Below are 20,824 nucleotides of genomic sequence, written 5' to 3'. Positions count from 1 at the left end.
TGCTGTTACTGGCTACATTAGCACATACATAGAGACTGTTACCACCACCAAGTATTACAGGAAATCGGTCCACGGATGATGCAGTCAACACTGCCATCCACACAGCCCTTTCTCACCTACAGGGCCAGGACACATGTCACAATGCTATTTATAGACTATAGCTCTGCCTTTAACACAGTCAGCCCCCACAAACTCACAAATAGGCTCCTCACACTTGGCCTGTCACCCTCCCTCTGTAACTGGGTGTTTAACTTTCTAACAGGCAGGCCCCAGTCAGTCAGAGTCCACAATCGCACATCCAGCTCAAGAATTGTAAGCACTGGGACACCCCAGGGGTGTGTGCTGAGTCCGCTCCTCTACACGCTCTTCACCTACGATTGCGTGGCCTCCCAGAACAACACCAGCATCATTAAATTTGCGGATGACACTACAGTCATCGGCCTGATCACTGGTGGTGTTGAAACATCATACAGAAGAGAGGTGGCGGACCTCATAGCTTGGTGTCGTGATAACAATCTCCTTCTCAATACAGATAAGACTAAAGAGATGATCATTGACCCAAGAACAAGGGAAAAGGAGCCGCATAGACCCCTGTTTATTGATGAGACTGAGGTGGAGAGGGTGAAAACCTTCAAGTTCCTTGGCACACACATCAGCGAGGACCTCACCTGGTCTCACAACACCCAACAAATTCTGAAGAAGTCCCAAAGGAGACTGTACTTCCTGAGAAGACTGAGGAAATTTGGCATGTCCACCACAATCCTGAGTTGCTTCTACAGATGCACTATGGAAAGTGTCCTTACCGCCTCCATCACTGTTTGGTACGGTAACTGTACAACACGTGATAGGAAGGCACTGCAGCGGGTGATCAAGACCTCACAGAACATTGTTGGGGCAGCCCTCCCCTCACTGGAAGACATTTATAAAACTAGAGTCCTACGAAGAACACACAACCTCATCAAGGACAGCACACATCCACAACACTCATTATTCACACTCCTACCGTCAGGCAGACGCTACAGGAGTTTGAAGTCCAGGACCACAAGGCTGGCAAACAGCTTTTACCCACAGGCCATCAGGCTTCTCAACGAAGCACTCACACACGGCGCACGCAACACACGCACACACTCATAGCATTTTATTTATTTATTTATTTGTATTATCTGTATTAATATCTCTTCTGTTGTTGTTGCTTAATTTATTGGTATTTATGTTTCTTATGTTCTTATTCTTTCTTGTGTTTTCTTTCTTTTCTTGGGAGAATGAACAGAATAAGATTTTCATTGCATAGTATAACTGCTGTTTTACTGTGCACATGACAATAAAACTCTCTTGAATCTCTAGAATAATAGCCACATTCTATTGTAAATAACAAAGTCACGCCTCTTCCCTTTCCCCCACCCTCTCACCACGCCCCTCCAAAATGATGTCATCAGATGTGTCAAGTCAATCATATTTTGACAGTTTCTGTCGATTATTTTTAATGATAAAATTTATATGGCGTCATCACATTTTGACAGGAGGGATATCTAAGTATCTCTGGTGGTGGCTACAATAGCGATGAAATATTCAAGAAATAAAAAGCCTTTCCACACGTTGAGAAGCCGATTTAAAAGAATAATTAAACGGTGTGTAACTCCAGAGTAATTTACACTTACCATCATTCTGTGTTTTGAAGGTGACCAATCTTCATCTCCATGTCTTAAGGCTTTAGTCCATGATCTAAAAGTTCTCCATTTCATCTCCAAAATGTTTTTCTCCTCAAAAACTATTGATACATGTCTCAAACCTTGACTATAATCAACATCCTCCGTCCCGTACACCGCCATGATTGTTGGCCTGAGTGATAGCACCCTGACGGTCTCACTGCTAGAAATGAGGCTGAGCTGTGAGAGCTAGCTCGTCATGGCGGCATGCCGCCATCAAATTTACCGTTCACCTTCAAATATGGAATAACGTGAAACATAATCACAAACAATATAGAACATATCATGTCAGGGACCATTCAAATGGATATTTTAGAAGCAGTTGGTGAAATCCAAGCTGGTAAATACAGCAGAATATCACAAGTATTCAACCCAGCAGACGGCATTTTGGTTTGGAATCTTTGACTGACATCATGCAATATGTAAAGATGGTCCGAAAGCAATAAAAAACAATATTGGGTGACACCAATACAAAGCGTCTTTTCTCCTTTCCTGTGATGAAAAATGCTTGGAAATCATGTACTTTGTTTGATGTGAAATATTCAAGATTCAAGAGTTTTATTGTCATATGCATTGTAAAACAGGCAGTTATACTCTGGTGAGCTGAATAAGAAAGAATAAGAACATAAGAAACATACTGTAAATACCAATAAATTAAGCAACAACAACAGAAGAGACATTAATACAAATAAATAAACAAATAAATAAATAAAGTGCTATGAGTGTGTGCGTGTGTTGCGTGCGGCGTGTGTGAGTGCTTCGTTGAGAAGCCTGATGGCCTGTGGGTAAAAGCTGTTTGCCAGCCTTGTGGTCCTGGACTTCAAACTCCTGTAGCGTCTGCCTGACGGTAGGAGTGTGAATAATGAGTGTTGTGGATGTGTGCTGTCCTTGATGAGGTTGTGTGTTCTGCGTAGGACTCTAGATTTATAAATGTCTTGCAGTGAGGGGAGGGCTGCCCCAACAATGTTCTGTGAGGTCTTGATCACCCGCTGGAGTGCCTTCCTATCACGTGTTGTACAGTTACCGTACCAAACAGTGATGGAGGCGGTAAGGACACTTTCCATAGTGCATCTGTAGAAGCAACTCAGGATTGTGGTGGACATGCCAAATTTCCTCAGTCTTCTCAGGAAGTACAGTCTCCTTTGGGACTCAGCTCCCCGCTGAGGCTCAAAATAACTTCAAAAGTCAGAACGGAGTTGGATGAAATTTTCAGGAATTGTCAGAAATGGGATATCAAAGAACTGATTAAATTTTGGGGGTGATCCAAAATGTTTCCAAAATGTTCACCCCTAACACTAATTATAACTACAGTCAAACTTGTCTATAGCGGCCACTAGAGGGAGTCTGCAAAAGTGGCCGCTATAGACAAGTGGCCTCTATAGACAGGCTGGCGTCCAGTTTGAATGTTGACCAGTAGAGGAAAAAAAAAGAAAAAAAAAAAGGGGAAAATAATAATAATAATAATGTTGACCAGTAGAGGGCACTGCGGACTGCGGATAAAAGTTGTACAGCACTACTAGGCTTGTTATTATCATGGTTCATGGTTTTAATTCATCCTGAACATGCATATGAGTCAAACAGTAGCACATCACATAGTACAATTCACAATTTTGCATGTCCAAAAAGGAGTAGGAAGAAGCAAAGCTTATTTAATCCTACCCCTCATCAGTTTCACATCAGTTGCAATACATTTATTCACCTCTTGTTCTTCCAAGTGTACTTTGTAAGTCTACATGACAATGTAGTGCAATCATAGCCAAGGTTTTTACTTACTAAAAGGAAGCTAGAGGCTTAATAATAACTGATAGAATATATCCACCACCCACAGAACAAAGCTGTGCTTGTAATGTCTTACGCTTGTTTTTATATTTTACTTTTTATACGGCAGAGTGTCATTACAGCTTTAGTTCATCAGGAAGTGACGGGAAGTGACGGTGGGCGTCCCGAGCAGGAGAGCTAGGCTCAGTGCTAGCTGTGAGTTTGGAGAGAGTTGGGAAGTGTGTTTATGTTGGCGTGGATGTAAAGTCCTGCAGTGTTCTCCGCTGTTAATAAAGCCATTAAAGTGCATCGGCGACGTGAGTCTCTCCTTCCCCACAACAAGCGGCATTACAGTATTGACCAGTGCACACCAGGAAATAAACGGTGTCATTTCTTACAGGCATTGGCTGGACAGCTATGTAGTGGGGCTTGTTTAACCTTTGCCTTGTGGGCAAGCAGGAAGGAGAGACGATGCTGAGAGATGTGTGTGTGTTCTGAGCTGCTGTCTGGTGGCCGCGTTCAATAAATAAAGTTGGCAGAAGCAACAGGAGAAGTTTCCTTCTTTGCTTCGGAGCTGAATAACACTGACAAGTTAACAGACTAGTAGCGAACGGAAAAGAAGACGGCTTTGTTTGTGTCGCATACAGAAGATGAGGACTTTGATGGATTTGTGGATGAGGATTGATGAAAAATAACGTGAGTACATTCTAAAATACGTCAATTAAGTACAACCCAACTCAGTTTTGCTCCCGCTGCCGCATGCATGCTAGTGTATGTTTTTTTTTATTGTAGCGTCGCTGGGAGCACGTCCTGTTCCCAGCATACTTTGCGGTAATGTTTTGGTGCAAATGCTCTTAAAGTTACATGTTTGACCAGGAAATAGCAAGCTCAAAAGAAGACGGCTTTTTTATGAGGAACAACTGACAGTTTGTGTGGATCTTGTGAATGATTGTGACTGAGCTAGGACTCAGTAATTAAAGTCTACACACGACGCCTTCATTGATTGAAAAACCAAACTTTTTTGTGCATGAAGCTTCTACTTGAGTTGGTAATTTGGCCGCTATATGCGGTCAGATATTGACCAAGGGAGACAAAATGGGTGGCCGCTGGCCGCGTTGGTCAGGTGACTGTTATACACAGGGTGTATAACATGTAAATTTGCTGGGGAGGATTTTTCAGTGGCTGTTATAGGCAGGTGGCCGTTCTATACAGGTGGCCGCTTACAGGTTTGACTGTAATTACCTGCTACTACTGCCACGTTCCTCTACCGATTCAAGCCTTTCCAACATCGGCTCATTCATGCTATTAGCCACAGCGCAAAAATTCCAACATTTCCCCTTGTGGGACTAATAACGGCATATCTTATCCGATTTTTTTCTTCCGAAACGCAAAATGCCTTTGATCTAAAAGGAGTTGTGGCATACTTCCCCATTTCTCAACCCATTCAGACCGTTCCAAAGTCGAAATTCTCTACTCATTCGAGACATTTAGCCTTCCTGGTACATTGTGCTATCATGTTGGGTGTTAGCACGCTAGTATTTTTAGCATGCTAACATTAGCATAGTAGCATTTTTTTTTTTTTACCATTTTCATAGTCAGACACATATATAAACACTTAGCACTATTATGCTACATGTTAGCATTCTAATGTTAGCATTGCTAGGATGCCAACATTAGCATAGTACATTTTTTTCCATTTTCATAGCTAGACACATATATAAACACTTAGCACTATCATGCTACATGTTAGTATACTAATGTTAGCAAGTTAGCATTGCTAGGATGCCAACATTAGCATCGTACATTTTTTTGCCATTTTCATAGGTAGACACCACTATTATGCTAAGTGTTAGGATGCTAACATGAACAATCTACATATGTAGATAAGATAAATGTAGGACTAATATTTATGCTGTAAATGACAATATGGGGGGGAACTATGGTGCTTGGCGGAGGTCTGCGCTGTCCGAGTGCTTTTCTACTTTGTTTTTGTTAGTGTGGACGTGGCCTGAGACAACAGGAAGGCAAAAAGGTGAGTTGTTTTGAGGTCAGGGGTGGATCTGATGTCACATGTCACATTTGGCCCGCAAACCACCAGTTGAAGAGCCCTGATGAAGGCTATCCAAGAGCATCGATTTCCTCCATCGCAGTTCAACAACAACACTACTTGTCTTTAAATGCAGACTTCCATACAGGAAAGGCCTGGCGTCCATTTAAAGGATGGCTGCGGTGAACATGGACGCCAGATGGGAAGCTAATCTCCTTCGTTGTTCATCAAAGAGCACACACAATAAAAAAAAAGTGTGGTGCCATCAAAGATGCCAGAGCACTCGGGCATTTGTGTGCTTGGCTGGAGGCCGTGGTCCCGTCATTAGTGAAGAACGGCAAAGATTGTTTACTTCTTTTAAAGAGAGAGTGGAATTCATCTCAGCCTAATGAAGAAGATAATGTCTTGGAGGAGCTAAACAAATAGCACTGGCGTTCCCGGCAGGACCTCATTCAATTATTTCCGAGCCAGCATCTTGCCAGCCTCTCAGAAATCAAATGGAGTAAAAGGGATTAGGCCTGATTGAAAAGAAATAGTCCTCTTCTCTTGTATTGTTAGCTTGGGCTTACTCTCCATTATGGGATGAATTGCTGTGGGACAAAGAGATATCCTTTTCATCAAATACATCACACCCTTGCACGCCCTCCTTTCATCAAACACACAACCACACACTAAACTGTGTGGAAACGGCGGGTGTGGACGTGGGCGGAAAGGTCTGGAATGTTTCATAGCTGCGCTCCTGGCAAGGTGTACCTGCCTGGAACATACGCCATTCAGACGCTCCGAACGTGCACATCCAATCAACACAACCTGTTCAGCTGCTTACCTTCTCTTCTCGAGAATCTGCAAATACCTTCTTCCTCCTGCTACCAACATGATATTTACACAAGAACATATTTATTCGATTATATTTACACATTTACGAGATTGAAGAAGATACACTCCTGATCAAAATCTTAAGACCAGTTGAAAAATGGCTGTTATTAGCATGTTGCACATTTGGATCGTAATGAGGTTTTAAGTAGAGCTACAATATGCAAAAACAAGAAGGGGGAGTGAGACAAAAAACATTTGGAACTTGTCATTTAAACAACAACAACAACAAAACTGGTGCCGACTGCAGCGCAATAACCATCAGACGCCAACGGAGGGAAAAGGCTTTAAAAAACAAAAAAGGAATTCAAAGACCTCGTCTCCTTCAAGGCCACAAAAGTGCCCGTTTAGACTTTGCCAGGGAGCATCAAACATGGGACATTGAAAGGTGGAACAAAGTTTTATTCTCTGATGACAATAAATCAGTTCCAGACAGTTGATGCCCTTGGTGAAGCCATCTTCACCACTTGGAGCAATGTTCCCACTAGCCTCCTGGAAGCACTGGCATCAAGCATGCCCAAAGCCATCTTGGAAGTGATGAACAAGAACGGTGGAGCTCCTCATTACCGAGTCCTACTGACAACATTTTTGGTTGTAGTTTGGAGACTTTTTGGTTATTTTTGAACGATGGTCTTAAACTTTTGATCAGCTGATAAACAGCCTATTTCAATTCAATTGTTGTTTTCAATAAATGACTTTTTCAAAGTGCTTTTTGTCTCACCCCCCCTTCTTGTTTTTGCATATTGTAGCTCTACTTAAAACCTCATTAAGATCCAAATGTGCAACATGATCATTCTAGCAAGTTTTCAACTGCTCTTAGGATTTGGATCAGGAGTGTGTATATTCATTATATTTACTGGATTAGATTGCCACAAGGAGATACGGTATAGGACGTCCTGCCTGCTATTGCTGCTGCTGTAGTTTTGTGCTATAAAAGCTGCATGTTCATGTGTTGTAGTTTCCTAGCCTGGCATGATGGAGAGATGAGAAGTGTTTCTAATATTGGGATTGTGATGTAGGTGCTCCATATAAGGCGGTAGAATAAGAAGCACAGCAGAGTGAGGTTTTTCAGGGAGGGTGGAAAGGTAATCCTTATTCCAATATGAGAGGAATTCCAATGATCCCGGCAGTAGGACAATCAGTGGGTTTATTTTGGCGCCTTTCACCACATTCCTTCCTGCAGGAGCAGTGAGGGGGTGGGGGGCGTGTCCTACTTGCTAATAAGACGTGGTGATGGCGCCTGTGGGGCCTGCAGAGGAGACATGATCAACCACGACTCATACACTATGTTTACATGCAGTCAATATTGGGTTAAGGTCAATATTGCGCTTTCTGAAACATTCGTAATCAGCTGCTTACATGAGTCATGTGACAAAAAAACTAACTACAACTTGACGCACAGAAAACGTCATGACGCAATGCACGTCCATCCGCTTCTTCTTCCTGTATCCAAAAACAAGAAGAAAAGCGTGGGAGCCGCTAGCAGTCGCCCTTTGTTTGTGCTTTGGTGCTAGTGCTGGTGCTGGTACTGACCCACCAGCAGTACGTGACACTATTATGTCTCTTATGTCTCTATGGAAGGCGACAACGTGAAGAAATAGGAAATGGAGGCGGAGCTGTGCCATCCATATCCATGCTAAACCCCACCCCACCCAAACCCCCTACCCCCCCAGACACTTTTGAAGGTGCGTTCGTACGAACCACGCTTGGTGTAACTTCTGATAAATTTGCGATGGCGGTACTTTCTAATGTTCCTGTCTTTCAGCACACTAACGAGGTGGCTTGTTTCCAAAAGTGGGGGGGTTTGCGTGCTTACAAGTACTTCCTGCCACAGACACCAGATTCCCTTCCAATACAACACAATGAACCTTCCTTTCCATGGGGGTGTCCAGCAGATACCAGGTGACACCATTCATGGCTGCTGTGTCCTTCCTGCTCCTCTTCAGCTGCTTCATTTCATTTCCTGTGTGTGTGTGTGTGTGTGTGTGTGTGTGTGTGTGTGTGTGTGTGTGTGTGTGTGTGTGTGTTACTCGAGTGCTAACAAACAATTAACTCACATTAGCCCAAATTTCAAATAAGTGCTTTGATTTGGTGCCCGGGAATTAAACTGCTGGTTAAAGCGAGCGATGAGCCGCCTAAGTCTTCTGCGATTTCAAACAACGTAATTAGCCTCGTTGCAGCCTAATTGAATACAAGTACAGCCTTTTTTCTGTGTGTGTTCCATCATCCACAACAACGCAATCAATGAAGACTGACGCTGTCAAAAGGCGCTGGCTGGTTACTGGCTGGTTGGTGTCCGGTTACTGGCTGGTTACTGGCTGGTTGGTGGCTGGTTACTGGCTGGTTGGTGGCTGATTTGTGGCTGGTTACTGGCTGGTTACTGGCTGGCTCCACAAATAGATTTAGCACTACCTGTTTTCTATGGGTCACATGCACATGCTAATGGGACTGTTCCCCTCATACTGCCAGAGAATAAGAAGACACTAGTAAGTACACTAATCCATCACCACCTTGCACTTCAAATATCATGGATTCACTATCACAGCTTTTCAAAAATATATAAATTCCTGAATCATTGTGTTTCATGGTTGAATGCCGCACATTACTAATCATTATTAGTCCAAAAAATGCATATAGAAGCAAATGTTGCGTAATTTTTTATCCTGAAGGAAATATTTGAAGTAAAATAGAAATACAAGTATAAGGCATTGAGGATGTTGTGATATGTAGTATTGTACACTGGTCACTAGGTGTCAGTAATGTTACTGTAATGTTGGCTGAGACACACAAGCACCAGACTTGATGGGCGGATTTTATTGCATCTTTGAATTACCTCACAACAACACAAAAATCCCCAACACGTAACCCACGCCAAGGTAAAACTCAACTCTGAACCCCCAATGCCACTTACTGTCCGACCCCCCCACACAGCTCCCCTTGCACCAGAACACATTTATAGCAACACAGTCTTATTTAGTTCTTTTATTTCTTATTTTCTCTAATTATGTCTACTATATTGGGTAATAGGAGTGTAGAGGTGACTATAGGGCTGTTATGTCTAGAGAGCTCTAAGTGTATTTACAAGGTGGTAAGCAGGTTTATTCTGCTCTAACTTCCAAAATATTCCATTTATAAATAAGGAATCCTACTTGGTTGAAATTGACTGATCACGGTCGGGTCTGGAATCAATTAACTGCCATAAATGAGGGATCACTGTAATCAGACCCCTCAAGATCCCTTTTTTTCTCCCAGAAAAGGTGACTAGCAACAAATCTAGTGAAGAGACTAATGGGGAGGGGGGCTTTTAAAAAGGTACTGACATGATAGTAAAACTGTAGTTTGGATGCGCATGTTCACGTTCAAGAATATGATAGTTTCTCTTCTATTTGGTGGATTTATGAAGCTAGAACGTTATGCACATAACTGTGGTGTGTTCAAGGACTGCCGAACAAAAGTGCAAAATGTTAATGCTTGACCAAGAACATTATCAATGAAACAAAGACATAAACGTGTTCAAATTGTGGGACGTAAAAGCACAAATTGCTCGTCTCAATGAGCAGCGTGTCCTGCTGTGGGCCCCTCCCTCATCTCCCAGCACTCACAGGCGGCTCCGTCTTGTTTGTGACATTAAACAGATGCAAGTTGCAAACATATTTCTTGTGCTTTTCACGTTCTTACTCACGTTTCGTCTCCTGCAGCATCCATAAAACTGAGCCGCATCATGTCTAATTATGCAAACGACACAATGACCCCATTACGTCGAAACACAAATAGGCCGCAGTCCTGCGGGAAACACTGCATACACGTACGCTTGACCACTAAGAATGAAGCCGGTGTTCTTCCTTCCCTGTGGACTCCAGAAGGAAAGAAAGTAAGCCAAGTAAGCTTGAAGCCATTTCCAAATAACTGCAAGGTTTATTGCTCCAGCATGCGTGTGGTTAGCTTACAAGTCATCAAAGCTGCAGCGTGCTTCCTGCAGGGCAAGCAGGAATAAATCTCCCTACAATGCCAGGCATGCAGATCCCATGCTGACCACTTTTTCTTAGCCGCGCTAAACTGCGGACTTTATAGTGTCGTAAAAACACATTTACACCGCCGCCTCCAATGGAACGTTATTGCTTGACACATGCGAGCATCAAACATGTTTTACAAGATTGGGGACGAGGCCGCTGGAGAATGTGACCTATTGTTCTGCTGGGACACAACTTCCCCACCACACAAAACATGAAGGAAATGACACCATCCAGCTACCCCTGGATTAACCCTGACGGCTGTGAATGTTCACACATGCACACACAGTCAGTTAGCAGGATCCCTGGCCTGCTGACTCAGTGCTCTGCTACATGCTCATGTTTACACACAAACAGCAGACAGGAAGTGGATGGTTAGATGCTGCCTTCCTCTTCCCTAGAAGATGAGGGCATGTTGGATTAGAGAAGGCTCCTTAAAGCCTCCTTGGCAAGGATTAGCAAGCAAAACAAGAACATGTCGCTGTGAAATATTCCATCAATTCGTAGCAAAATCTTCCTCATCCTCCATAACTACATCAAGAATGCTGCTGCTCGAGTCCTGACTAGAGGCAGACAATATGAGCATATTAGTCCAGTATTCAGGTCTCCTCATTGGCTTCCTGTCGCTCAGAGAATAGACTTTAAAACAGCTCTGCGTGTGTCTTTTCAGGTTGTAGATGGCCAAAGTACATCTGACGCCGGGTCATCAGACTGCGGGTGCCCAGAGTCAGGACTAAACACAGCGAGACTGCATTCAGTTTCATTCTCAACATGTGCGACAATCCTCAGCTTTGGCAATGTTCAAATCCAGGCTGAAAACACTTCTATTCAACTATGCATTTCACAACTCAAACTATTTCATGTGCACGCTTCACTTTTTGTTTGTTTGTTTTATGGAAGGACTTTTAGAAAGATTTGATGTTTTATGGAATGATTTTATTACCCTTCTTTTCTGCAGAGCACGTTGAATGACCTTGTGTAGGAACAGTGCTCTAGAAATAAACTTGTCTCAACATTCAGGCATATGCAAGAGCTGCTAACTGCCTTGGTGGAGGTCTGTAGCTGTGCAGAGCAGTGTTTCCCCTACATTTTATACATATTTGTTTTATTAGTTATATTTCAATCATTGTATTTATTTTGAGATATATATATATTATTCTATATTTGAATGATTTGGGTATTTATATTTACAGCCATTTTTAATGAATTGAAATTTGGACGGCCACATATAGATTTGTCGCTAGCTGTTGGCCACATTATAACGGGGGAGTCAGTGAATGCTTGTCATGTGCACCTGGTCTGCCAGGGAATAAGAAGATGGAGCAGGAGGGATGAGTGTTGCCAGCAAATATTCAGACCCGTCTACATTGTGCTTTTCAAACAAGCCTCGAGCGACAAATGTAGCAACCTTTCCTGGTCTTATTGGAGACCAACATGAAGGCAGGTATCACTCCTCTCAACCAGCAGCAGGTCCTGCCCCCCCCAATCTAAAAGCACTAACAGGCGGCTCTGTCTTGCTTGTGACATCAAAAAGAAGTGAGAGAAGAAAGTTTCAAATGAATTCATCAAGATGAATCACCACTGTGCCACTATGTGTGAAATATGCCCATTATTGCTGAAGAGAATGATGCGAGACAGGACACAATTTTGACATATATTTTATATTTATAGGAAAAATAAGAATCAAAAAAGTGATGAGCCCGAGGATAGGTTCAGAGAAGCAGTCATCAGCATTGTTTTCCTAAAATAAGGCTCATTCCAGACGCTCGGAAAAACGGCACAGCCAAAATTCTCCCCTGGAGACGACGTCCACGTTCAGCATGAGGGCTTAGATTTAGAGTTTGGAGTTTGGTTTTGGAGCAGAGGACATCCTTGGAAGACGCCCAAGCACCCATCAGGCCGTGCAGGAGGACAAAGGAATGAAGACAAAGGGCACCCAGACACAAAATGTGCAATCAGGCGGCAGCGCAGACGAAAACAAGTGAGACTAAGAAGACAAACTTGAAGTGTGGAGTAGACTACTCCACAGACTACTAGACTCAAGACTACTAGTGTCTCATCTCTGCCAGCAATCTTCCAAATAGCAAGGCAACAGAAGCCTGAACGCAGTCGGTGTGCCCTGCCTTTTGACTTTTGCATTATTTGGACTGTTTGCATTTACAGGTATTTCTATTATGAGATGTGTGGATTATCATGAAGAAGCAATCCCATTACAGGACCACAGCACAGTACCATTAGCCTAAGTGTGTGGGCAAATACACAAAACCTCAAATATGTTTTATTTAGCTCACGCTACGCCGGCTTGCTCCTCACCCTCCAAACCATAAAGCCTGCTTTTTGATTCTGCCTTCAGGCGCCAGCGTACGCTACGCCACATCACGTCACGTCACACTAGACTAGTTGACTCTACGCCGGGTCACACTAGACTAGTTGACGCTACGCCACATCACGTCACATCACACTAGACTAGTTGACTCTACGCCGGGTCACACTAGACTAGTTGACGCTACGCCACATCACGTTACGTCACACTAGACTAGTTGACGCTACGCCGGATCACGCTACACTAAGCTGGCTCAAGCTATTCTGGCTGGCTCCTCCCCCCCCAAACCCTCCAGCATAGCATGACATGCAGCTCCATCAAAATGTAAGCTTGCGTCACAGCAACACGGACTGTAAAGGCTGTGATTGGTCAGCTTGTCTTACATCATTGCCTAGAGCTCGTTGAGAGGGTGTACATTTCAGATCAACATTCGCAATAAAAGTGAGTGTTGAGAGTTCCAGCTAACAGCAATAACACACCCATCCTCTCTTTAATTGCCATTGTTTGCTGGTGGAAGGGAGTAATCTAGGGAGCTAAATAGACAACAGCGCCCCTGGTGTTTCATCAGAGAACTGCACGTGACACACCCCTGATGAAGAACTAGAAAGGGCAGCATTCCATGTGGCTGGGTTCTGTGTGAAAGCCACTTGCTGGATCTCCACTTTATTGTGCCATGTTAGCTTTGACTCGCACCTAAAACTTTATTCGCAACACTCAGTTTGACAAAGTGAACGGCAGTGTCCTCCTGCTCGCCGGCCACGCCTGTCACATCCCATCTAAGCGCGGGAGGCTGACGACGCCCTCCTCATTTTTCCAGGCGAAAAGCTTTTTATCTGTTTTTTTGAAGCATTGCTGAGGAGGGGGAGGCTTTGCATGCAAATGAGGAAGGCCGGACGCAGATTAATGGAAGCCGTCTCGCTCCCAAGCCAACACTCAATCAGCGGGGGGGTGAAATAATCCGTATGAGAATCCTGTGCAGGTGTAAAATCTAATCCACTGCTGCTTCCTCACATTCCCGTCAGGAAGATAAACACTTCCTGCTACTCCATCCAATCGCTGCTGTCAGAGCTATCCTAATGGGCCGCCTCCCTTTCTTTCGCCGTGCGTGATTGTGAACGACAGTTTGACTTCTACACGGAGAGTCATCAGCACGCCCGCACTGTGTTTGGGAGTCCTCATCATGTGACACACCTTACTGACCCACAATAACACTCTTACATTTATCATTATTATTTCATTATTTTCATTGTCATTTATTTTATTTTATTAGGATTTCATTTGATTTGGTTATTTTATTATTATTTATTTTTTATTATTTTAATTATTGCTTTATCATTTTCATGTATATTTTTATTTTATCGTTTTTTGATTTTATTTTTTTATTTTTTTTTAAAACCAATGAAATTCATGAGAAATGTTTTGTTAATTGTGCATGGCAAGATGATGACAATGTGGGTTTTTTCTGTGACATTTCTTGAAGCGCTTGCTGTAACTTTATGACCTACTTTTTTTGAGCATGGATCCCGGTGGACAGCCATGCATAAGTATCGGGACAGCTGCAGGAAGCGTGTCTGTGGGAGATCTTTAGTACAAATGGTGTGTCTCTTTCCAAGACGGCATGATGGATGGCATGGTAGCATACTTCACCATCACCACAGTTGTCCTAAGCGGCACCAGGAGGGGGTGTGGCCAGTGTACCTTATCAAACAATACCGAGTGGTCAGCTCTTGGAGACCGTCTGGCATTCCAGCCGCGTCCACTGTGTACACACGCCATTGTCCGCACCAAAAGCAGACCGTGAGTCACACTAAATGAAGTCTGAAGCCCCTAGAGAACTTAAAACACCACCAAGCCTGCTTCCTGACTGGAATCCAGTATGCAGGCTTTTTAATATTCTACATCCACTGCATATCCACTTGAGCTCATTTCTAACCGTTATTGCAACAGAAAACAAGCCTTAAACTACTTTCAAATCGTTCTTGCACCAGAAAACAAAATTAGAGTGAAAACTACAGGGAGCGACACTTCCCTTTGATCGGAGGTGCTAATGGAAGGAGAGGATTATACCACAACTCCGCCCAGTCTTAGTGTAAGGAGCCAATAGGAGGGCAGCATTGGCACACCAATTCCGCCCACTCTCACTGTATTTAAGGCCTAGGCTAGCAGCACTTGTTAGTTCGCTGACGAAGCTCTTCGGATGAGGAGCGAAACATCTGACACCTTCTTCACAGAAGTACAGATGACGTCTCAAGAAGCCTTTCCCTCATTAGAGTGAAAACTTAGAGGGAGAGGCCGTGTGGAAGACTGTGGGCAGACAGTAACAGTGGCCGAGGCCTGTGTTTGCACTTGACTGCGTGACCTTTGGAGTCGACGGTGCAGAGATAAATCCAGCCTGCGAGGACAGACGGAGTGGCTGGCATCGGCCCATTCATCCTGCTTGGACAGGTCTGCCTTTGACCTCCCAGACGGGGAAGGAGAGGAGCATGCGCTCATGTTTACTCATGAGATCCACACAGATGACTGATGTGCTGAGGAGATACTGTAGCTTTTCTTTTCATTCCAAGAGAAAAAGCTACATATTCATCAGCAAGTCACATGGAATGAAAGCAGAAAAGAATCTGTCATCAGCTGTGAATCTTGGGCGCCTCAGGCACAAGGTGAACACCCATAGAGGAGAAAAGGTGGGTCAAAAGGTCCCAGTGGCTCACCTTTGACCTCCATCTACACCTGATAAACATTGACTCACATGTCCTTACTAGCAGCCTCACATGTCCCATAAAAACATCCAATTCCAGCCGTCAGCACATTTGTCGCAACATCCACCAAACAACATTAGACCTGAGCAGGTGCGGACCTGGTAATAGAGTACATCTTAAAACGACAAACATTGGAAAAATACATGAACTAAGCACACATTTAGACAAATGTTTGTCGTCCAAGGAAGACATTCATTAATCATGTGGTTTACATGGAGGGCAAAGGTGATGAAGCAACACCCCTATAGTCACATTTACACTCATATCACCCAATACACTAGGTCCCCGACTTACGAACATCCGACTAGGGAACATTCACGGATACGAACACAAGCCGACTATTTTATTTTGCCTTGTAGTGCTTAGGAATCAGTATTTCTACTGCTACTGTACATGCTTGACCAGTAGAGGGCACTGTGACACTGCTAATGGCACCAACAGAGGAAGAGTTAGACGCTGGACAGAGAAAGCTAAGTTGTAGCTTTATGATACAACCCAGACAGAGCGTGTGATTAAAGTTGATGAAGAGTTAATCGGCCTGCTTAATTCTACACCACCCACAGAACACTACCTCTTTTAGAAGAGTCTAACCACCACCACCATTTGTCCTTTTTCAATAACTCCTCCTCCTCCTCCACAACGACGTATGCTGGACCACTCCTCTTCAAAGGTAAATAACATTTATCATTACGGATTATTATATCACTTTTATTATTGTTTTTTTTCATTAATTATCCTATACATTTGTACAGTATGTATTTACATACATACACATATACTGTATATGTATACACGTACATGTAGTACCTATATCATTGGTAATACTACCTTTTACCCTACTTAAGAACGATTCGACATAAGAACGGTTGTCTGGAACCAATTGTGTTCGTTAGTTGGGGACTTAGTGTATCGTAGACATAAGAGAACCACCTTTACCACCTTCTAAATATGCTTTTTAAGATTAGAGTATGCTGTATAATTATTATGATGTATTATTGCACTGCACGTGATCTCTTCCATATTTATTTGTTTATTTATTCTTATTCTATTTCTTGTTTTTCTTGTCTCTCATGTCTAGCTGCAATAAAAGCCATCAAGTCTGGTGCTTGTGTGTCTCACTGAACATTACAGTAACATTACTGACACCTAGTGACCAGTGTACAATACTACATAACACCACAACGGCTTCTGAGTGACTTATATTCCTGTTTGACTTCATTTAGATGCTTCATTTTTTGCTTGAAATTGCTTCATTTCAGCAAAAGAATGTCAAATATTTTGGGACTATAATAATAGGCCATATTCAACCACAAAACAGTATGACTGACCAAGTAAAGCCATAACATTTGAAGTGTGACGTGGTGAGGGATTACTGTACTACTACTACTAATACTACTAATAATAACAAAAATGAGATTAGTGAGTGTGTATGACTGCTGAGAGGCTGGTATGGAGGATGTGAGTTTTTAGGAGTTCCTTGCGGAAGAGAGGACGTTGTGCAGGATGGATGGAGTGTGTGTTAAAGAAGATGAAGTGGAGTCTCTGATGTGCAAATGCAGCCACGGTGGGTGGTGGGGGGGGGGGGGGGTATTTGGGTGCAAATGGGAGCAACGGCGATGAATTTGAAGGGCGGTCGGTGCCGTGTAGGGATGAAAAAGAGCTGCATGGTGACATAACGCATACGGAGGCAGTGCGTGAAAGCAGCGTCCGTGCAGACAGAATGGTTCTGTTGGTGTTCATCCATTCAGACAAACTCAGCCTGATTGGGTTCCCTCACAGCCGCCAGCCAGGAACTGATGACAAGCAACGAGGCCGCATCCAAGATGACAGCTCAAAGCACAAAGCGTCTTTTCAAAGGAATTCTCCCAATAGTTCTTCTCTTCATGTCAGCCACACACTTCACCTTTACAGAAACAAAACACCTTTCTTGGCTAAAAACTAAACCTTGAGTCCTATTCCACACTCCCATCCAGGAGGGGGCAGCCTACACCAGCGTGTATGACATGTGGCAGCACAGGAAGAGGAAATGCTAACTTCCTTAGCATGGTGTACAATGTGCTACCGCTTCCTTTCACAGATTAGCTGCTAGCATTACTTTCAATATGCTGTGATGCAAATCATGCTAATCAGGCCTATCCCAAAGCAGGCATGTGCCTCCAAACATGGATAAGTGCAAAACATGTCGGAATTTTTTCGGGACACCCACCGCTTACCTTAACTAAGAAAAGTAAAGCTACATGCTAATCAGGACTATCCAGTAGAACGCATGCATCATCAAACCCTTCATTTCCCCTCTTTTTTGCTAAAACGTTTACTCTGATTGTGTTTTTTTTCCTGCAAGCTATATTTTGGGGAAGATAGAAACATTAGCTGGCATTAGCTAAAAGTAGAAAAGGTGAAATGTGGAGATGCATTCTTTTGATGGCAGACTGAAACGAAACGCCTGATTAGACCCCGCTCACAAGGCCACACCTTCTTCCATCACACACCACACCCCCAATCCATGATGTCATTAATACGCTCATCAGACAACAAAGCCTACAGGTGTGTCATGTGGTGCAGTGGGAACAGGAAGTAGTCAAGCTGCTTTCATGTTTACCTGACATGGAAAACCGGGTCCGACCAGTTCTGGTCGCTTCCTTCCATCCACCCACCATTCATCCTGATCCTCTTTCTCTGTTTACTTTTCAAGTGGTGACCTGGACCACCACACACGCCGCACTCAAACATGAAAACATACATGACTTTTAGTGGAAATGACTCATAAGACTAAAAGATGAATGTTATTCATGCTCCTTCATGCTGTCATGTGATTCCTGGTGACCGCTTTCACCTGGTCAGGTGACTTCCTCACATGCACCGAGACATTCCCAAAGGAGGCCTTTCCTGATCCGACTTCCTGCCTCCTGTGGGAATTCCCTCGTCACGCTTTACACGTCTTCACCATCACCTTTTACACAAACACACACACCCCACCCATCATCATCATCACTCATTGTCCACAGGAGCATCTATACCAGGCATTACGGTAGTCTTCTATTACCTATCATTATCATCATCATCATCATCACTTATTCATTGTCCACAGGAGCATCTATACCAGGCATTACGGTAGTCTTCTATTACCTATCATTATCATCATCATCATCATCATCATCATCACTTATTCATTGTCCACAGGAGCATCTATACCAGGCATTACGGTAGTCTTCTATTACCTATCATTATCATCATCATCACTTATTCATTGTCCACAGGAGCATCTATACCAGGCATTACGGTAGTCTTCTATTACCTATCATCATAATCATCACTCATTCATTATCCACTGGAGCATCTATACCAGACATTACGGTAACTATTTGCGTTTGACATGACAACATAAATTCATTAAAGCAGGGGAGCATCTACATCAGGCATTACGGTAGCCGACTATTAGCTATCGCCGAACAACACTAGTTAAGCAAACAAGATCAACATCTATGCTCTGTATGCTATTATTCATAGGCGCAGCTATACGAGACATTACGGTAGGAAGCACGAGCGACGTGAAAAAGTGTAGTTAAACGTCTGTGCTTCCCACCTTCCCCCGTCCACTGGTGTTGTCCTCACCGTGACCGCCCTCATTTGCATATTCATGAGTTTTACGTGCTGCCCCCATAAAGCCAACGTCAGGCAAGCAACACATTCTTCTGTTTACGTCCTTGTCTGGCATGCTAACGTGTGTCGGAAGGTCAATGTTGTGTCATTTTGGATGCAAGTTAGCAGGAGGTAGCACAGGGTCATTGAAGACACCGTTTCCTGTCACATGACTGATGGAAGACTAGATTTTGGGGGCTAAGCCTGCACCACGTGCAGCAAAATGGAGAGTAAAGCGTACATCAAACCAGGCAAACGGCAGCGTGACGTCACATATTGTAAGACGAAGGACTCACCTCATTGGACGGCATGCTGACAACACCTGTGGACCTCCTCTTCTCCCTCAGCTTCCTCTTCTCGATCTGACCTTTGCCCTTCCTGGCGCTCGGACCGCAGCTTTTCTTCTCCTTGCAGGGAGACGTTCTGTCCGGCATGTCCGGGCTGTCCGGGCACGCCGCGGCGCTGCCGTCAGTCTGAGGCGAAGCCTTCTTCAGATTGGCCGCCGGGTGCTGCGGCTCCTCCGCCGGCAGGCTGCTGTTGCTGGCGGCGGCGATGTCACCCAACATCTTGGCTCTCATTTTCTCCCTCTTGGCCTTCCACTCCTCCAGGAAGTCCGTGGTGGCGTTCGACTTGAAGCCGCCGGTTGCCATGAAGCTACACTGGCCTAGCTAGCTGGTGCCAAGGTGGTCAACTAGTCCAACTTTCAACACTTTCACTCCTTCTTAATCACGCCACATTCCTCACGCCGGCAGCTGACAGGAAGAAGGAAGTCAAATGAAAAAGAAATCACGAATGGCTCCTCCGCCGCTCGTGTGGTTTGTGGCGTAAACTCATCAAAAAGTGAGCCCAAGTCAACTTTTGTGCAGCGAAAACTACTCAAAGTGAACAAAAGAGTGGCTTCTAGTGCGGGACGCGATCTGGACTCACCTGTAAAAGCTTACTTTTATTCGCTGAAAGGTCGCGGAGGTTCCCACCAGGTGTGCGCGACGTCTGCTGGCTTGAATGGCGTCTCGCCTCCGCGCTCAGCGCAGCCCGCCCTTCCCGAGCCGTGGGGGAGCACGGAAATAGCCGAAGACTTCCGAGTGGAACTCTCGTTGTATTTAGGACATTTATATAAACGCACAAAGAATGTTTTGATGCAAATGTTCTTTTTCAGTTTAGACTTTACTTTTTATAAATGCCAGGGCCGTCCAAAGTTCTACAAATAGAATTTAGCAAAAAAAAAAACAGCAAAAATGGAAAGACAAGTAGCAATTTTACAAGAATAAAGTCAAAATATTAAGAGGAAAAAGTTTGAATCTAATGAGAAAGTTATAAATATTATGAAAAACAAACAAAACAACACTTTTTGTGAAAGTTGGATTGAGGGAAAAGGTTTAATGTGATAAGAATAAAGTCAAAATATTATGGGAATAAAGTCACAATTACAAGAAAGTTTAAAAAAGTGGCAGAAAAAAAACAAAAAAGTCCAAATATTAAGAGAAATGAGTCCCATTGTAATGAGAAATAAAGTCACACTTTTAGCAGCAGAAACTCATCGTTAATATGAGGAAAAGTAATGTCGTTTTAGTAGCATAGAGTTGAAATATGTTTTAGAAAATGCGTCGTTTCTTTAACAGTCGTTAATATTATGAAAGAAAGACAGAAAACAAAATAAAGTTGTCATAGTTGTAAAATGAGGTTGGGTAAAAAGTCATAATGTTAATGGAATA

The 20,824-nt window shown here is 43.6% G+C and overlaps 1 protein-coding gene across 6 annotated transcripts in view; it reads right to left on the bottom strand.

Moving 5' to 3' along the window:
- Positions 1-20,165, bottom strand: part of pawr (PRKC, apoptosis, WT1, regulator) — a 44,052-nt gene extending 23,887 nt beyond the window's left edge. For 4 of the 6 annotated variants that reach the window (XM_054800704.1, XM_054800699.1, XM_054800700.1 and 1 more), the window contains exons 1-2: positions 20,040-20,165; positions 19,409-19,864 (exon numbers count right to left, since the gene is read on the bottom strand). In XM_054800704.1, the coding sequence (XP_054656679.1) occupies positions 19,409-19,762 (354 nt within the window). In that variant the 5' untranslated portion in view covers positions 19,763-19,864; positions 20,040-20,165. The other 2 variants (XM_054800702.1, XM_054800701.1) reach the window with 2 other exon arrangements.
- Between the last annotated feature and the right edge of the window lie 659 nt (positions 20,166-20,824).

The sequence above is a fragment of the Dunckerocampus dactyliophorus genome, chromosome 15 (assembly GCF_027744805.1).
Source record: "Dunckerocampus dactyliophorus isolate RoL2022-P2 chromosome 15, RoL_Ddac_1.1, whole genome shotgun sequence".
NCBI lineage: Eukaryota > Metazoa > Chordata > Actinopteri > Syngnathiformes > Syngnathidae > Dunckerocampus > Dunckerocampus dactyliophorus.
The sequence above is the reverse complement of the archived record's forward strand: the minus strand, read 5'-3'. Positions and strand labels throughout refer to the sequence as shown.